The sequence below is a fragment of the Phocoena phocoena genome, chromosome 3 (genome assembly GCF_963924675.1).
Source record: "Phocoena phocoena chromosome 3, mPhoPho1.1, whole genome shotgun sequence".
Taxonomy (NCBI): domain Eukaryota; kingdom Metazoa; phylum Chordata; class Mammalia; order Artiodactyla; family Phocoenidae; genus Phocoena; species Phocoena phocoena.
Genome location: NC_089221.1, coordinates 101533502 through 101548627, shown reverse-complemented (window position 1 = coordinate 101548627; position 15126 = coordinate 101533502). Strand labels below are relative to the sequence as shown.

Here is a 15126-nt window from a genome sequence, read left to right as displayed (position 1 = left end):
AAAGAGAGATAGATTACATAGCATGCAAATAGAAGATAATTAAAAATTTCTTCATACCTGGCCAAAGCAACCTGCGTAATGAATAAGGCTTGGAAAATCCTTAGAACAACTCAATTCAGCAATGGCTTCTGTTTCACTCACCATCCAGCGTACGCACTCCAATTGACCATTCTAGATTAAAAAGAAAAAAAAAAGAAATTTAAGGTAATTCAGGTTTGAAAAAATACCTCACAGGTGGTAATTTTACCAAGGGAAAAATCACATGAATTTTGGCTTTTATATCTGGCTTAATTCATTTACAATAAATGTATATCACCTATTATATTTCTGAACAGTAATTTTGACTCTAAATCAACTGCATAATTTTTACTTAATACATTTTCATAATTTCATCAGTTATTTTTAAATCAATTTATTGAGGTATAATTTGCAAACTATAAAATATACTCTTTTTAAAGTACAGCTTCATGAATTTTGACAAATATATTCTCTTGTTAACTACAACTCCAGTCAAGATGTAGAACATTTCCACCGCACGCCCACGTTTCTAGTACTCCCTTGCTCTCATACCCCTCCCCTTTGCCCAGGCGACCACTATGATTCCTATCACAGCAGAATAGAGTATGTACTCTTTTGCATCTGGCTTCTTTCACCCAACATAATTCTTCTGAGATTCACCCAAGCTAGTGCTTGGAGATAGTTTATTCCTTTTTATTGCTGAGAAGTATTCCATTGTATAAATATACCACAATTTGTTTATCCATTAACTCTGCTTTTTCTCTTGATAAGTTAGCATGTTAGGAGTCCAAAATAAAGAAAAGGAAAATAATCCCATTACACTGGCTCAAATGCTACTTTCACTGAAGCCTTCTCTGATTTCCTGCCCACAGTAGCCCTGTTCTCCTGTGCTCGGATCCCACACTGTGCAAACCAGGAAGGCAGTCGTGACATATGTAACCTAGTGATTAAGACCCAGACTTTGGAATGGATTTAAACCCTTAATCCACCACTTAGTTACGAGACTTTGAACAACTTACCTCATCTCTCCGATACTCAATTTTCTCATCTATGAAATAGCAGGGGTTAGTAGCAGCTACCTCATGGAGTTACTGTAAAGATCAAATGAGGCGATGCATGTCAGCTTACCAAGCACATAATACGTCACCTTACACTGTATTAGAATGCTCTCTTAGATCCTCACAGTAACTCCATAAGACAAATGAGACATTCAACTGCATTCCTGGTTTGCATGGTATGGGACCTTAGCACAGGAGAAAAGAACTACTGTGGGCATGAAGTCAGGGAAGCCTATTCTAAAAACAAGACAGGGCGGGTCATCTGCTCATTCTTCATTTACTCCTATTTGGATAATGGAATTTCAAGTAGTCAACTTCCAACTATTCACACGCAGAATAGTTCTCTCTGACTGGGGCATCTAGCATGATCAGGTGTGTGCTGAATAGCTTCCAGGTGCCCCATTCAGATCTATCTCCTCCTGTTTCTGCCCTCGTTTCTGCCCAGGGAGGCTGATCTGTATGTGTTGGCTCCCTTGCCCCCTGGCTTCTGACTGGGTTTGGCTAATGGAAAGCAGTAACAGGAGACCAGGAAAATAGAGTGTTTGAGGTCCCCCTTGTTCTCAACGCCCCCTTTATGGAGGTGCCACTGGTCTGCTGAGTCCTGCCACCAGTCAAGGGTCAAAAGTCAGCAGTTCTACTCAACCCTCTCTATCTCAAGGTCCTTCCCCTGCCCTTTCAGGCTCTGGGTTGGTAACTGTGCTCTGGTTGTTACTGACCCCAATATACTGCACTTTCCTTCACGGGCTCCCTACACCCTGTCCACCCACCCTCCTTTTGTATATAAATCATTCATTACAGACTTTCCTTAAATTACACAATTTGAGCATGCAGTGTTTCTTACGAGAATTTAAAAAACCCCACTGACACAACGTGCTTCATTCCCTCTGAATAAAGAAAGGTGCAGGAACCATACTGAGCGTCTATGAGGCAAGACAATTTACATCAATGGATATTTACACAGAACACAAAAATATGAGGCAATAGTTCTGATTTTAGTAATTTGAGTCTTCTCTCTCTTTCTTTCTCTCTCTCTCTTTTTTGGTCAGTCTAACTAAAGGCTTGCTAATTTTTTTAAATCTTTTTATGAGACCAAATTTAGTTTTGCTGATTTTCTCTATTATTTTTCTATTCTCTATTTCATTTACTTTTGCTTGAAAACATTTTAATTTTCTTCCTTCTGCTTGCTTTGAATTTAGTTTGCTTTATTTTTCTAGTTTCTTGAGGTAGATTAGGCCAATAATTTGAGATCTTCCTCCTCCTTCTTTTTTTAATTTATTTTTTTTGCAGTACGCGGGCCTCTCACTGCTGTGGCCTCTCCCGTTGTGGAGCACAGGCTCCGGACGCACAGGCTCAGCGGCCATGGCTCACGGGCCCAGCTGCTCCGCGGCATGCGGGATCCTCCCGGACCGGGGCACGAACCCGTGTTCCCTGCATCGTCAGGCAGACTCTCAACCACTGTGCCACCAGGGAAGCCCCTCCTCCTTCTTTTTTAAACATATGCATTTACAACTATAAATTTCCCTCTAAGCATTGCTTTAGCTGCATGCTTAAATGTTGGTATGTTGCATGTTCATTCATCTCTAAATATCTTACAATTTCTGTTGTAATTTCTCTTTTGATACAATTATTATTTTGAGGTGTAATTCTATATACTTCTGAATATCTTAAATTCTCTTCTGTTATTAATACCTAATTGTATTTCATTATGGTGGAAGGACATACTTTGTATGATTTTAATCCTTTTAAATTTATTGAGATCTGTCTTATGACCTAACATATGGTCTATCATGGAGACTATTTCATGTACACTTGAGAAAAATGCATATTCTGCTGCTGTTGGGGAGAATGTTCTGTTAGATGTGTGTTAGGTTTAGTTACTCAAGGAAACATTTAAACAAATAAAAAGTTGCTAGAGAGGGAAAAGGAAATACTATATCACTACTATGAGTTTGAAAGCAGCATCACTTGCCATTATTAGAAATACCAAGAAAACAAAAAATGTTAGTAGATTCTAGTGGGAGATTTTTGCCTGCTGAAGTCCCTGAGCCTTGGGTCGCTCACTGTATGTTAAAAAGGAATATCAGTAGGTTACATGTTTTCTCACCAGACCAGCATTTTGTCTTTGGGCTTACTCAGAAATAAAAAGAGAATCAAGGTTATTTCATTCCAAATCCGTTTAGATTCTAAAGTAATTTCTTGTGCTGGCTCCATTTTAGAAAACAGACTGTTCTCACCTTTTAGAAATCTTTCTTTACAATTATTTTGCTTAACTGTTGCCAAAGGGCACTTAATAATGCCTGTTGAACTCCCACAGTATCTAGTGTTGGGTCCCCAGAAAGCACTCAATAAAGTCTGCATGTAGCTGGCAAGAACTTATGATGTTCCATATTTAAGGAGTTTAACAGTGTGGGGAGATGTTCTTAAGCCTTGGTATGACTTCAGAGCCCCTTTTCTAATGTAATCTTTTTATTTGATACCTCGTCTCTGACTCTGCTTCCTGTCAGCCAACACATATTATCTGAGCAACTTCTGCCCATTTGTACCAAGTTTGTTTTCTTTAATGACAGCAGGGTTCTCAGAACTGTGCTTAAGGAGGTGAAATACCACCAGTTAGTTACTAGTGTTCAAAACAAGGTCCTAAAACGGAAGAATGATGACTTCTTAGCACTCCCTCAATTTCATCAATGTCCATCACAATACACTAATGGACTGGGGCAGGACATGTGTCAGGACAGACGGCCAAAGAGGGTGGCATATATTATAAAATATTTGTATTTACTGCTTTTGTAAATTCTAGATTAAACAAAGGAGTAAAAGAATACTTCCAGTTCTCAGATCATTGTCCAGAAGTAAAGTATGAAAAGCCTGAGACTGCAAAACTATAAGAGCTTTTGAGTCCTGTGGGCTTGATGTATGTTCTTCATTGAAGCAAAAAAAATTTTATTGTTTAAGTTTGCATGCTGATTGTATGATGGGGATCCTATGTTGACTGGAGCAGTTTAAGAATGAATTAACACTTAATTGGGATACCATAGAAGGAGTTTACCCAGGGTTGGCTTAATGACCACTAAATTTCTTTTGTATCTTCCTACTCTGAAGATCCCTACCCTATCAGAACAAGGACTCAGGCATATAAATTAACAAAAACATTTCATACAACTATGTAGTTAGAATACATTCAAAATGCACCATTAATCAGGAAAACTAATGAGAACTGTATTTTATAAATATTAAAATGGCAAGGCGAATGTCAACAATCACTGGCATTGCAAGAATATTTTAGTCATAACGGACACATGCCCACTGATTACCAAACCCAACTCCTGCCTTCCTACAGGATTCCAACATGGGACTAGATCCTGAATTCGCCATCCTGCACTTGTATTACTGATCATTTACCTGCCTTATCCACCAGGTTATCAGTTCCTTAAGAAAAGGGACTATGTCTCATTTAAATTTGTTTTGCCAGCAGCTTAACACAGTACCTGGTGGACTCGTACACATTGCTGAACTCCACTATGCTTGACTTTGACTTCACATTTCATTTCTCTTTCTTCTTGATAGCTGCCTGCAGTTCAGCTCTTAATCTGACATAGCATCATTTACAACTAAAGGAAAATGATATTCACTGGGGTCATGGATTTCTTATTTGATCAAAAAAGCTAATCACTGAGTAACATTAAATAAAACAGAAAACAACTTTTTAATCTTTGCTGAATGATAAATAAATGGAAGACACAAAAATTCAGATTTGCATAAGAGGTATACTGGGGAAGGAAACTGCTTGTTTTCCAAATATAACACGTTCTTCAGTGAATTCACAAGTAGACTTCTTTAACTAGCAAGTTCCCCTAGTAAATTTCAGTATAGTTCCATTTATAAAAATTATGATTATTCAGCTTTTAGAAGATGTAACTATTAAGTAAAGTAAAGTACATATGCAGAAGCACAAGATGTATTATATTTCCCTAAACTTCACTTCTGGCTTATTAATAAATGTGACTGAATTCCACATTTATTTACCAAAGATCTTAAAAGTAATTTTAGTTTAATAGTTAACCTTCTAGTGATGTGTTATATTTTACAGAGGCACTCACTGCAGTGCTATAAAAGACCATGTTTTCCTGTACCACAGTTTCTAGGTTTTAACTCTACCCCAGTCGGCATTAATTTGTGGAGTTTTTGACAGATAACATACTGTACTCTGCAAGAGCCAAACGCAAACTCGGCACTGATATTCTAAACAACTCCTGATACTGCAGACGTTTAAACTTGAGATGTAATCCATTAGAAGTCCACTTTATTGTCTGAAATACTTCTGAGTGCTAGCATCCCTTATAATACACCTTTTCCTCATTTGTCTTGATCATTATACTCACATTAGGAAAAAATGAAACAGCCTCACACAGATCCAGGGGTGGTTAAGAATAACAAAAATTCTCAGAATGGCAACAGATCATTTTCCTTTCTCTTTATTAGCTGATTTGAAGCTTACCCTAAATTGGAATATAGTCTCAAAATCTCAAAGCAGCTAGTGACTGAAATGATTAACCTTTTAAATACAACAGGTTCATTTGCTGTTTGCTTGGTATATCACTCTTCTCTCCCACCATTCTAACACTGAAACTTACTAGGAATCTTCCAAGATAGAAACCCAACTTTTAGCTGTGGAGGGCCCGGCCCCCAACCAGTCACCTTGATGGCCAGGCCCGCTGGAGTCAACTTCTCCACATTTCGCTCGTTGAGGCAATCTTCTCCCATCAGAGACGTGAGATGCTGCAGACATTCTGCATGTCCCTGCGCTGCGGCAACGTGTAAGAGATTGTTTCCGCTTTCGTCATGAATTTTGTCCAGATTGTCGGCAGCTAGGTGTGGCTGAACACAGAGTGAGAGGAGAAAACTGAAGTCAATAAATCACAAGGAGATGCTATGGAGGTTTTGCTCTGGGCACTGGGAAGAAGAGATGAGCTTCCAGAAGCTCTGGTGGCAGCTACGGGGATCTAATAAGTCAGAACTCCTTGCAATTAATTCTAACGATTTTCAATGACATTTTTGTTATACTGCACTTTAGAACATGAATGCTCAAGTGACTTATCTTCATGGGAGACATGTGACAGACAGGAGTCAGCAAGTCTGTAGCGGTTCCAAGCTGGCTTTCTAACAACTGCGATGGCACTTAATGGTAACTGGCAGCTTCCCTGTCTGTCTCCTCTACTCCTGCTAAGTTCTGAGGGCCAGGCTGTGTTTTATTCCCTGTTGTAGGTTCGTTAAATGAATGAACTACCTGTCTTAACCATCTGCATTGCCTTGAACTATGGAGAGCTGGCTTTGACGGCAAGCTACGTGATGAGTGCTGCAGACAATGCTCCCACGGGTACCTCTAGACACTTTCATCCCTAAACAAACTCCTGGGGTATCTGGAGGCTACCTGGCCTTTGGTCCCCTCACCTCTAGTGAAGTTCAGTCCCCTGAGTATAAACTCGTTGATAAAGACTGGGTAAAACTGAGAGGTCTTATCACTTGGGAAACATAAAAACACGGGAAAGACAAAAGAAAGGAATGAACCAAGGAGAAATAGAGAGGAAGAGCCAGGAGAGATGGAAAAGACATCTTCAGGAGATGAAAAACATATTACCTTACTTTGTTCAATCATATCATCCTACTATAACACTAAGACGTGTGATAACAGACCAAGCGCATTATACTTATCTACTCACGGCTCTACCCTAAGTAGAATCACACTGCCAAGATGTGATGATTTTCTTGAATGAGACTTTAATTAACACCACAGTGTCAGCTCAGGCTTACTACTGTTTGACCCAAGTCTGGAAGCCAGGAAAGAACAACGTCGGCAGATGGAATGTGACTGCAGTTTAGTTTTCTCTGAGCCTAAGCAGAACAGACTTTTCTTACATCATATAACTCTGTGTCTAGAGTCTTTGGAAAAGTTTCTTCATTCTCCCTAGACATGCAGACCTGGAACTAAAAAAAACTCCATGTGGGTCAGAGGGCAGTCAAGCTCTAGGGTAAGTTTCTATCTGCGAATGCTTTCAAACATCCTGGTCCAAGTCTTCTGAATAATGATCAGGATAAAACAGAAGACCCTCTGTTCATGTCTCTGGCAGGTCCCCCATCAGCAAGGAACTGACATCCCCACAAATAACTGAGTGAGAGCGTTGGGAACCATTTGAAAAGCAAAAAAGAAAGACATTAAGATTCATATTAAAGAAAGTGCTGGGCTTTTTTCGTTTTGTTTTTGTTTTAGACTCTGTGTCCTTATTCCAGTTGAATTCAGGCAAAGTTCAAGTGAAATAACACTCCCCTCTATAGCCAATTGTTTTTCCTTGTGCTAACCACCTAACTTAAAATTTTAAAACTCAAAAGTCACATCTCCCAACCAAAGCCACAAGAAGAGACTGAACAAAAATTAGAACAGAAGCATCATCATTCTGTTACTAATGAATGGAGCTGATAAAACTGGAGTCTCTAGACTGTTAGTATGTATACGGAATTAATTCATACTTACCAGGAGAGATATCTGCCCTTCTTTAACGATGTTCAGGATGCTTTTTACTTTTTTCAGGTACTCACTCCTTTCTTCTGGGCCTTGGGAGCCGGTCCAGTTCATGCCACCGATCTGCTCCTCTAGTTTGGGGTCTGGTGCTGAGGACTGCAGATGGAAGGCCCTGAGCTGGCAGTCTGGCATTGCCTTGTCAACTTTCCGACCATGAGGCTCACTAAAGGTCTTATTTGGGAAGTCCTTACTCTGGTTTTCAGGCTCATATGCAGAGCCACATTTAACCAGAGGAGGAGAACTCTCGGATTCTTCAGTGGAGAGCTTCTGCTGGTCACGGACGACAGAGGATGTTTTTCTCAAGTGAGGGCTTTTCACAGGAGAGAGAACACAAAATGGTGTCATGTTGGACAGTGAGTTCTCAGCATTTCCTGTAGAACAGGCTTTGCTAGAAAGGCCATTGATGCTTGTGCATAAACCCAAAATTCTTTTTTCTGAAGTCACCTTGGCAAAAGAGGCAAGCTGTTGACTGGATTTAATGTAAGGCACATCCAGAATCTCATCCATGTCGAGGTCATAATGCTCCAGTTCACCCAGCAAGGGGCTGGGCTCCGTGCTCTTACTTTGAGGGCTGCTCTCTCCATCTCTGGGGCTGAGCTCCTCAGGTTGGGGGCCTGGGTCAGAATCACCCCCTTTCTGGTACTCTGCCTTCTGGTTCTTTTGGTCATCACTTTCATTGTTCTCCAGAGTCTCTGGCTGATGTTTCAGTGGGGACACTCGCTTCACTGGGCGGAACTTACTGTATACATCGGCGATTCCCGTGGGCTTCTGTGTGTTTGTAATAAGAGTTGAGACACTGCAATTCCAGCTAGAGCTAGAAACTGTTTTAAAATAAATTAAAAGAGGGGACTATTAAAAACTCTTTTAAAGTAAATTAAAATAGGGGACTATCTGAAACACTGAAAATAGCGTGGCCATGCAGGCAGACATGGTCCACTCAAGTAATGCTCAAGGAAGCCTGTGACAAATTAAGGACGAAGCTCAAAGGGGATGAATTAAGAGAGAACGCATATCATAAAACAAACAGTTCATACTTACCATTGAAAAGCAGTCAATGGTAAAAGAAAGTTATGACATATTGGCTCAAAATTAATTCAAGTAGTAATAATAGTGAAGGCAGACAGCTAAAGAAAACAAACCCAGACAGATACTCAGGTTTATTCCCTGGGTGGTGGCACCTCCTTGATAGTACTTTGATACTTGCCATCACCCTGAAAACGAGAATTGGAGGATAGGATCCTTTGTGTTAAACGAACTTCCAAACTAATCCAGGGAGAGAAGGGATGTACGTGCATATGTGCACACGTGCACGGGTATACTCTGAAAGCTTACGATGACGTCTCAGAGAAAGAAGGGATAAATGGTTTAATACTGGGCAAACTTAAACTGATACCTATTGGGTGATTCCCTAGGTGATTTGTTAGGTGGATTAGGGAAAGAACAGGAAGGAATGAAGTGGTCAGGACTGACTGGACCATGGGAGATAAGCCATGGTTGAGTTCATCCCACCACAGGCTGAGTATTCCAGTCAACCATCACTCACGGGCATTTGACAGTACTTTCTGGCATATGACACAGCAATATAATACACTAGCTTCACACGGGAACGTGCTCTTTAAGAGTCACTGCTGCCCTTGGTCATTTGGAAAGAGGAGAAGGAAGGTGCAAAGGGAGGGTGAAGTAGGCAGACTATTTATTTTTCTTCTCATTTCTTGCAAAGTTTAGATGAAGACTGTATAGTCTGCGTCCGAGTGCCTGGCTGAGACGGAGTGTAACGGGAGGTGAAAGGTAAGCACCACCTCCTCCTGCAGTGCAGCGGCCTCATGTGACCGGCTGCCCCTTCCTCCCTCAGCCTCGATGACACCACCTCCTCTCTGGGACACTCCATTGACTGCGAAGATGACCCCGCACTCTTGGTAGCTTGCAGCCCACCAGTTTACAGATTCCTACTCCCTTCCCACTGAGGTTACACCATCCCCCATCAAAGGCGTGAGGTTTCAGGACATGCCCTCTAACTAGGCATCTCCCATTGCTCTCTCCTCTTCTGCAACAACAGCAGGTGGGAAGTACTTAACCCCAAAGCATGTGTTTGTGTCTGTTCTTTGCTATGGAGCACAACCAAAAAGTAAAGGAGCTAAGACGAGGGTGTACTCAGGTCTGTAACTTCTGCAACAGTCCCTGGCTACCATTGATTCTTGGGGTGAAAGCAGGATATAAATTATGAAACGTTCCCCAAATTTAGACCCTTGGTCATTCTTCATCCTACTGCTATGTGTTCCAAAAGGATTCATATAAGTTCTGGAACCAAAATAAGGAGGTGAGAGTGAGTGTTCTAAGCCTAAATGCTATGTACCTATTTATTGGTGGGTGAGTTCTTTACTCCAAATGGACCACAATTTTGCTTGTGGTTTCAGAGGGTCTGCACGAAGCGGTCCTTCTCTGAGGACTTTTGCGAATATAAGACAATACTGTGAGCTGTGGAGGGAGGCCTGGATTCTGTCCAGTAAGAAACAGGTATTAACAGAGAATGTTCCAGAAGGGAAGGAAGGTGTCTAGATGCTCTTAAGCTGCTGCTTCTCTTGCCTTCTGCTGGCTCTGGTTCTCAGTTGTATACAGTACTTGGCACAGAGCAGACAATTAACAAGTGCTAGTATTTGAATTTGAATCTCTTTGTCCAACGCATTACATTTCTTTTTAAATGCCCAAAGAGTATCCTTCTCAGGGATTTACGGCTTAATTTCACAGGAGACAAAAGTCCTGTTAATAAACTCAGAGGCGTGGTAATCACCAATGAGAGCTAGATTTTCTAGTTATTTATGAAATGTAAATAGGCAAAGTCAAAGACTAATTCCTGTTGTTCCATTATAAATTTAAAAGTCTTTCTATCCTTTATATGTCCCTTTCTCCCTCAAAATGTAAAGCTAAAAAACATTAAGGCCTGCCAAATTTTTGCCAAGTCTTTCTCTCTTCCTTTCAAGAATATATGGTTACTTACTTATTTAAACCAACAGAAAAATAGTGGACACAGAGTTTATAAATGTAAATATGCCTTAAATTTTATCCATCAATTTTCTGAAAACCTTAAAATAGAGTAGGAAAAAAAATATATATTTCTTAACATTTCTGAGATACATATATATTATTAGGGATAGTATTTGCTGGTATTTTCCAATTACCTTCATTTTTTGGAAACTTCTTGATAATGTGCATCTCAGAATGCAATAAAAATTTTAAAGCCACATAACTTAGTGGGCCAATACAACGAGAGCATTGTACCAATATATTTATGTATCGTATAAGGTCATGGGTTCAAAGGGCTACTCTTTTATGTTGGCTTTATTTACATGTGAAATTTTTTCCAAGTGATACAGGGAAATGGATACCATATGTTTCCCAGCTGTTTTGTTCTGACAGGAGCCATTAAGAATGCTCTATGGAAATGAATTCTGTCTGAGTCTTATGAAAACACTTCTTTCCACAGAAGAGCCTAGAAACTGAAGAAGGGGCATCAACATTAGGCTTGTTGTCCTCCTTATTCAAACCTATCACTCTTTTTTAGGCTGAGAGGGAAATCTGTGCTTTCCAGTCTGTGTCTTGACTACCTGGAAAAAAAATCCCAGTTATGAAAAGTGGATTAGATAACAGTTTTTTTGTGAGAATGCTCTAATTTATTACTATATCATATACCTGTCTGAGGAGAAGGACAATTATATATATATATATATATATATATATATATATATATATATATATATAAAGGATAAAACGCAATTAGTTTATTTCTCCTAAGCTGGGAAAATGGGTATGTTAAGTACAACACAAGTAAAAGGGTCCTTAATGACAGGCAAGATTTTCACTTCCGATTCTGTAAGTCTACCAAAAATTCCACTTATACTGTTGTTCTACCCCGACCCCATGAAACACTGCTTATAATGCATGGAAACAAAGATCAGACTAACTAGGGCTTATAGGAAGATTTTGAGCCTAAAGTTGTTTCCTGGAAATCATGAATAAATACTTCACATGTTAAACTTTAAATCCCAGAAAATTTTATCGATTATTTTATGAGATCTTGACAAGCTCTGTGAGAAGAGTCTGTGTCTAATTTACCTCTCTATCCCTCAAAGCACCCAGCAAACTGCTTTACATGAGTAGGTTCTCAGTGACTTTTTTGGGTGAGTGGATTCATTTTTAACATCTTATGAACATAAACATGCCCAATATACCTTAAACCTGTCTACCTGATTATGGCACAAAGTTTCTAAAATGGTCAGTAGGTAAATGGCAATGCATTCGAGGCTGATTTGTAGACCACAGTTCCCTCTTCCAATCTAACTGGCATTTGGAACGTCTCTGATCTCCAGCAGGGTATTTCCATTTGCCTGCTGACCATCCACAGGTCACCATTTATTCAACAAGCATTTAATGTGAGCCTGGGATGTGCACGTTATGTGTAACAGGTAGCATGTTCTGATCCAGGGGTCTTATCACCCCTACCATCACCTGCTTCTTGCCTTCCCCCTCCTCATCCAAAACACACACACATATGCGCACACACACACACACGCATATGTGCACACACACTCTACTCTGTCTTCCTTAAACGTATTCCTCATATACCTGGCCTGAATCACATGACCATGTATGCAGCCTCCCAAGCAATCCATCTCCAAGGCATCCCTGTCCCTCATTCCTTAGGTACCAACTCCTACGTAGCCTGATCCTAAATCCTTCTTTAATCTGGTCCCTCTATTCATCTTATTATACTGACTAGACCCTTCCACAGCCCCTGCAGGGTTTCTTTTCTTCTTTGGTTTCCCTTTTGATCCTGAGTCATCCCCTCTTCAGATAAGTCTGATTTTGTCACTTCTTAGTTCAAAAACCTTGAAGAGGCCTTGTACTGCCTAAAACAATATTTCCCCCTATGTGGGACACATACCCCTGCAGCATCTAAGGTGGTGCACAGGAACCATAAATCCCCCTGACTCAGAGAGTAAGCAAGCTATATACCTTTCAACTCTTTCTTCCTCTTAATTAATTTAAGGACTCTCAGTTTGGTGCTACAGTGACTTTAACTACTCTCCCAGACTTACAAACTCCCTTCAGAATAATGAAACTGTGGGCCTTTAGCTCAGAGACTTTCATAAGCAAAGAGTTAGCAGAAATGCTTTATTTTCATCACATTCATTTTAATGATGTCCTTGAATTTACTGCAAGTGACATTGATTTTTTACTTACAACACTGACATAAAGTTTCTTCCAAAAACAAATATGCTTAAAAGTAAATGGTTTTAGAAAAATAAGTTAAAAATAATAGTACAAGTGGTTTACAGGTCAAACAAAAATAAGAGAGGTTGTGGAAATAATACTTAAACAACTAAGCTTTGGGAAACCCTGACTTTCAGGATAGTAGCTAAATTCTTTATCATGGTAGCTATCAGCTCTTTTATTTATTTTCTAATTTATCTTCTCGTCTCAGCACCACCATTCCCACGTCACTAATTTTTCTCTGCATTTCCATTGCTAAACTCACACAGTTCTGGATACCCCAAGTCCTTCCTTCTCTTCTCCTGCCTTTGGGCAAGTTCGCCCTCTCCTACGACACCTTTGCTGCCTTCTCTGCCTGAGATGGAAGCTCATCTGCCAGGATTCTCCTCAGGTGTTCCTCCTTGGTGCATTTCCTCTGACTTTCCCAGGGAATTGTTGTCCTTTGCTTCTCAGTGTGCTGAGATACATCTGCCCATACCTAGAGTCACGCATTTATAAAGCTCTGTTTCAACAATTCACTCATGCATCTGTCTCACCTTCTCTCTTGAGAGTCCCTCAAGGGCAAAGATGGTTCGTGAACCTCCTTGTGTTTATAACCAGCCCTCTGTCTAGCACAGCATCTCACAGATATTGGGGCTCAAGGGCTAAACCTTTTAAAGAATAAATGAATGAAGGAGGAGGGAGGGAGCAAGAGGGGGGAAGAAGGAACAAAGGAATATGCTAGACCAAAGATGCAACGTATACTAAATAAATATGAGTCTTGTCACAATGAGTCACTCTCGCCACATTTTGGACACACTGAGTGTGTTGAATATTTCAAAGACAGTCTTGGTAAAGCTATTGAAGATGTGCTGCATATTAAAGGATTTTCATGTATTTCCTAAGTTCTAAGCCAAAACTTCTTCATCTGTAAAATAAAGGGGTTAGACACATGATTGCTAAGACCTGACCCACCTCTAAATTTCTATGACTGTATGGAATGTCTACAAATAACAGGGCTCTTTATTCTGAATGACTCACTATGAAACACTATAATTCTTCTGGATCCATGTATTTCAACAGATCCTCACAAATTTATAATTATGAGGCTAAGCTGATTGCTGACACAGAACAACTCTTTGGCTCTTGGGACTGATACATTAGTATTTTCTTAGGAAGATAATGTACAGTTTGCTATTGCAACGGTGGATCCAATTTTCAAGACTGAACGTCAGTGCTGGCTCCCAAAATGCCTGTTTTACTTCTAAATATGGAGTTTTGTGTCCATATTAGAAAATTAGCTTTAGACATCAAGAAGAGGAAGAAAAGGATGTGTCTTTAGGATAAAATACTGTTTTCCTACTATTTATTGTTAGAAGTGAAAGGAATACTATTTTTCTTGAGAAACAAAATGGTCAGCTTTAGCTGTAATTGCCTTAAAATGTACACAACAATGAACTTCACATCTACAGCTGCTGGAAACGCAGGCACCTTCAAGGACATGACTTCTAAGTTCTCCAGGATTCCATTTCCTTCCAGCTTTATACCTAAGAGAGGGACGTTGTGAAAGATTAGGAGGGTCAATGCTAGAGTCAAGAGTTTCCTTAATCCGATGTAAATGAAATCCATCGTGGGCTTACTCATCACAAACACTTCAGGTTCTAAGGCGTGGTGACAGGTATACTTATCTCATGACAACAAGAAGATGGGTATGGAGCCTGAGTGAAGACTACTTGCTGGGTGCTCTTCTGTACCACCCTTGGAGACTAGATTGGAACCTGATCCAAGAAAGGGTTGGGTTAACTCTGAATCTGGGGTACTGTGTCAGGCCATGATGTTGGGAAGAGCCAGTGGGTGTGAGAAATGCTCCCATGGAGTTGTTTGCTCATACCTTTCATTGGTGTCACAGACCCTTTATTGACGGTGTTGTGAGGCTGAAGGGCAAGTACAGAGGACTTTCTTATAAAAATATCAACCAATGATTTATTCACATTGAGATGTTAAAATATTACTGGAAAAGATTCATTGATGTGGTTCTAAACTTCCTAAGTGGCTACTGATATAAAGCAGCTGTAGAAAGTCAGATTTCCCAGTTTCCCAATTTCATAATTTCCCAAGTTTCTTAATTCCCAGCCCAACCCAGAAATGTCAAGACCTGCTCACATCACTTTGTACCCCATCTGCACCCATTTCTTTATTGTGTAAAAACTCACAGAAATACTCAAAAGC

The 15126-nt window shown here is 40.1% G+C and overlaps 1 protein-coding gene across 3 annotated transcripts in view; it reads right to left on the bottom strand.

The window, feature by feature from the left end:
• SNCAIP (synuclein alpha interacting protein) overlaps window positions 1–15126 on the bottom strand; it is a 72865-nt gene that overhangs the window by 31188 nt on the left and 26551 nt on the right. For 2 of the 3 annotated variants that reach the window (XM_065873098.1, XM_065873097.1), the window contains exons 3-5: window positions 7603–8471; window positions 5772–5951; window positions 58–171 (exon numbers count right to left, since the gene is read on the bottom strand). In XM_065873098.1, coding sequence (XP_065729170.1) covers window positions 58–171; window positions 5772–5951; window positions 7603–8471 — 1163 coding nt within the window. The remainder of the gene's footprint in view (window positions 1–57; window positions 172–5771; window positions 5952–7602; window positions 8472–15126) is intronic. The other variant, XM_065873099.1, reaches the window with a different exon arrangement.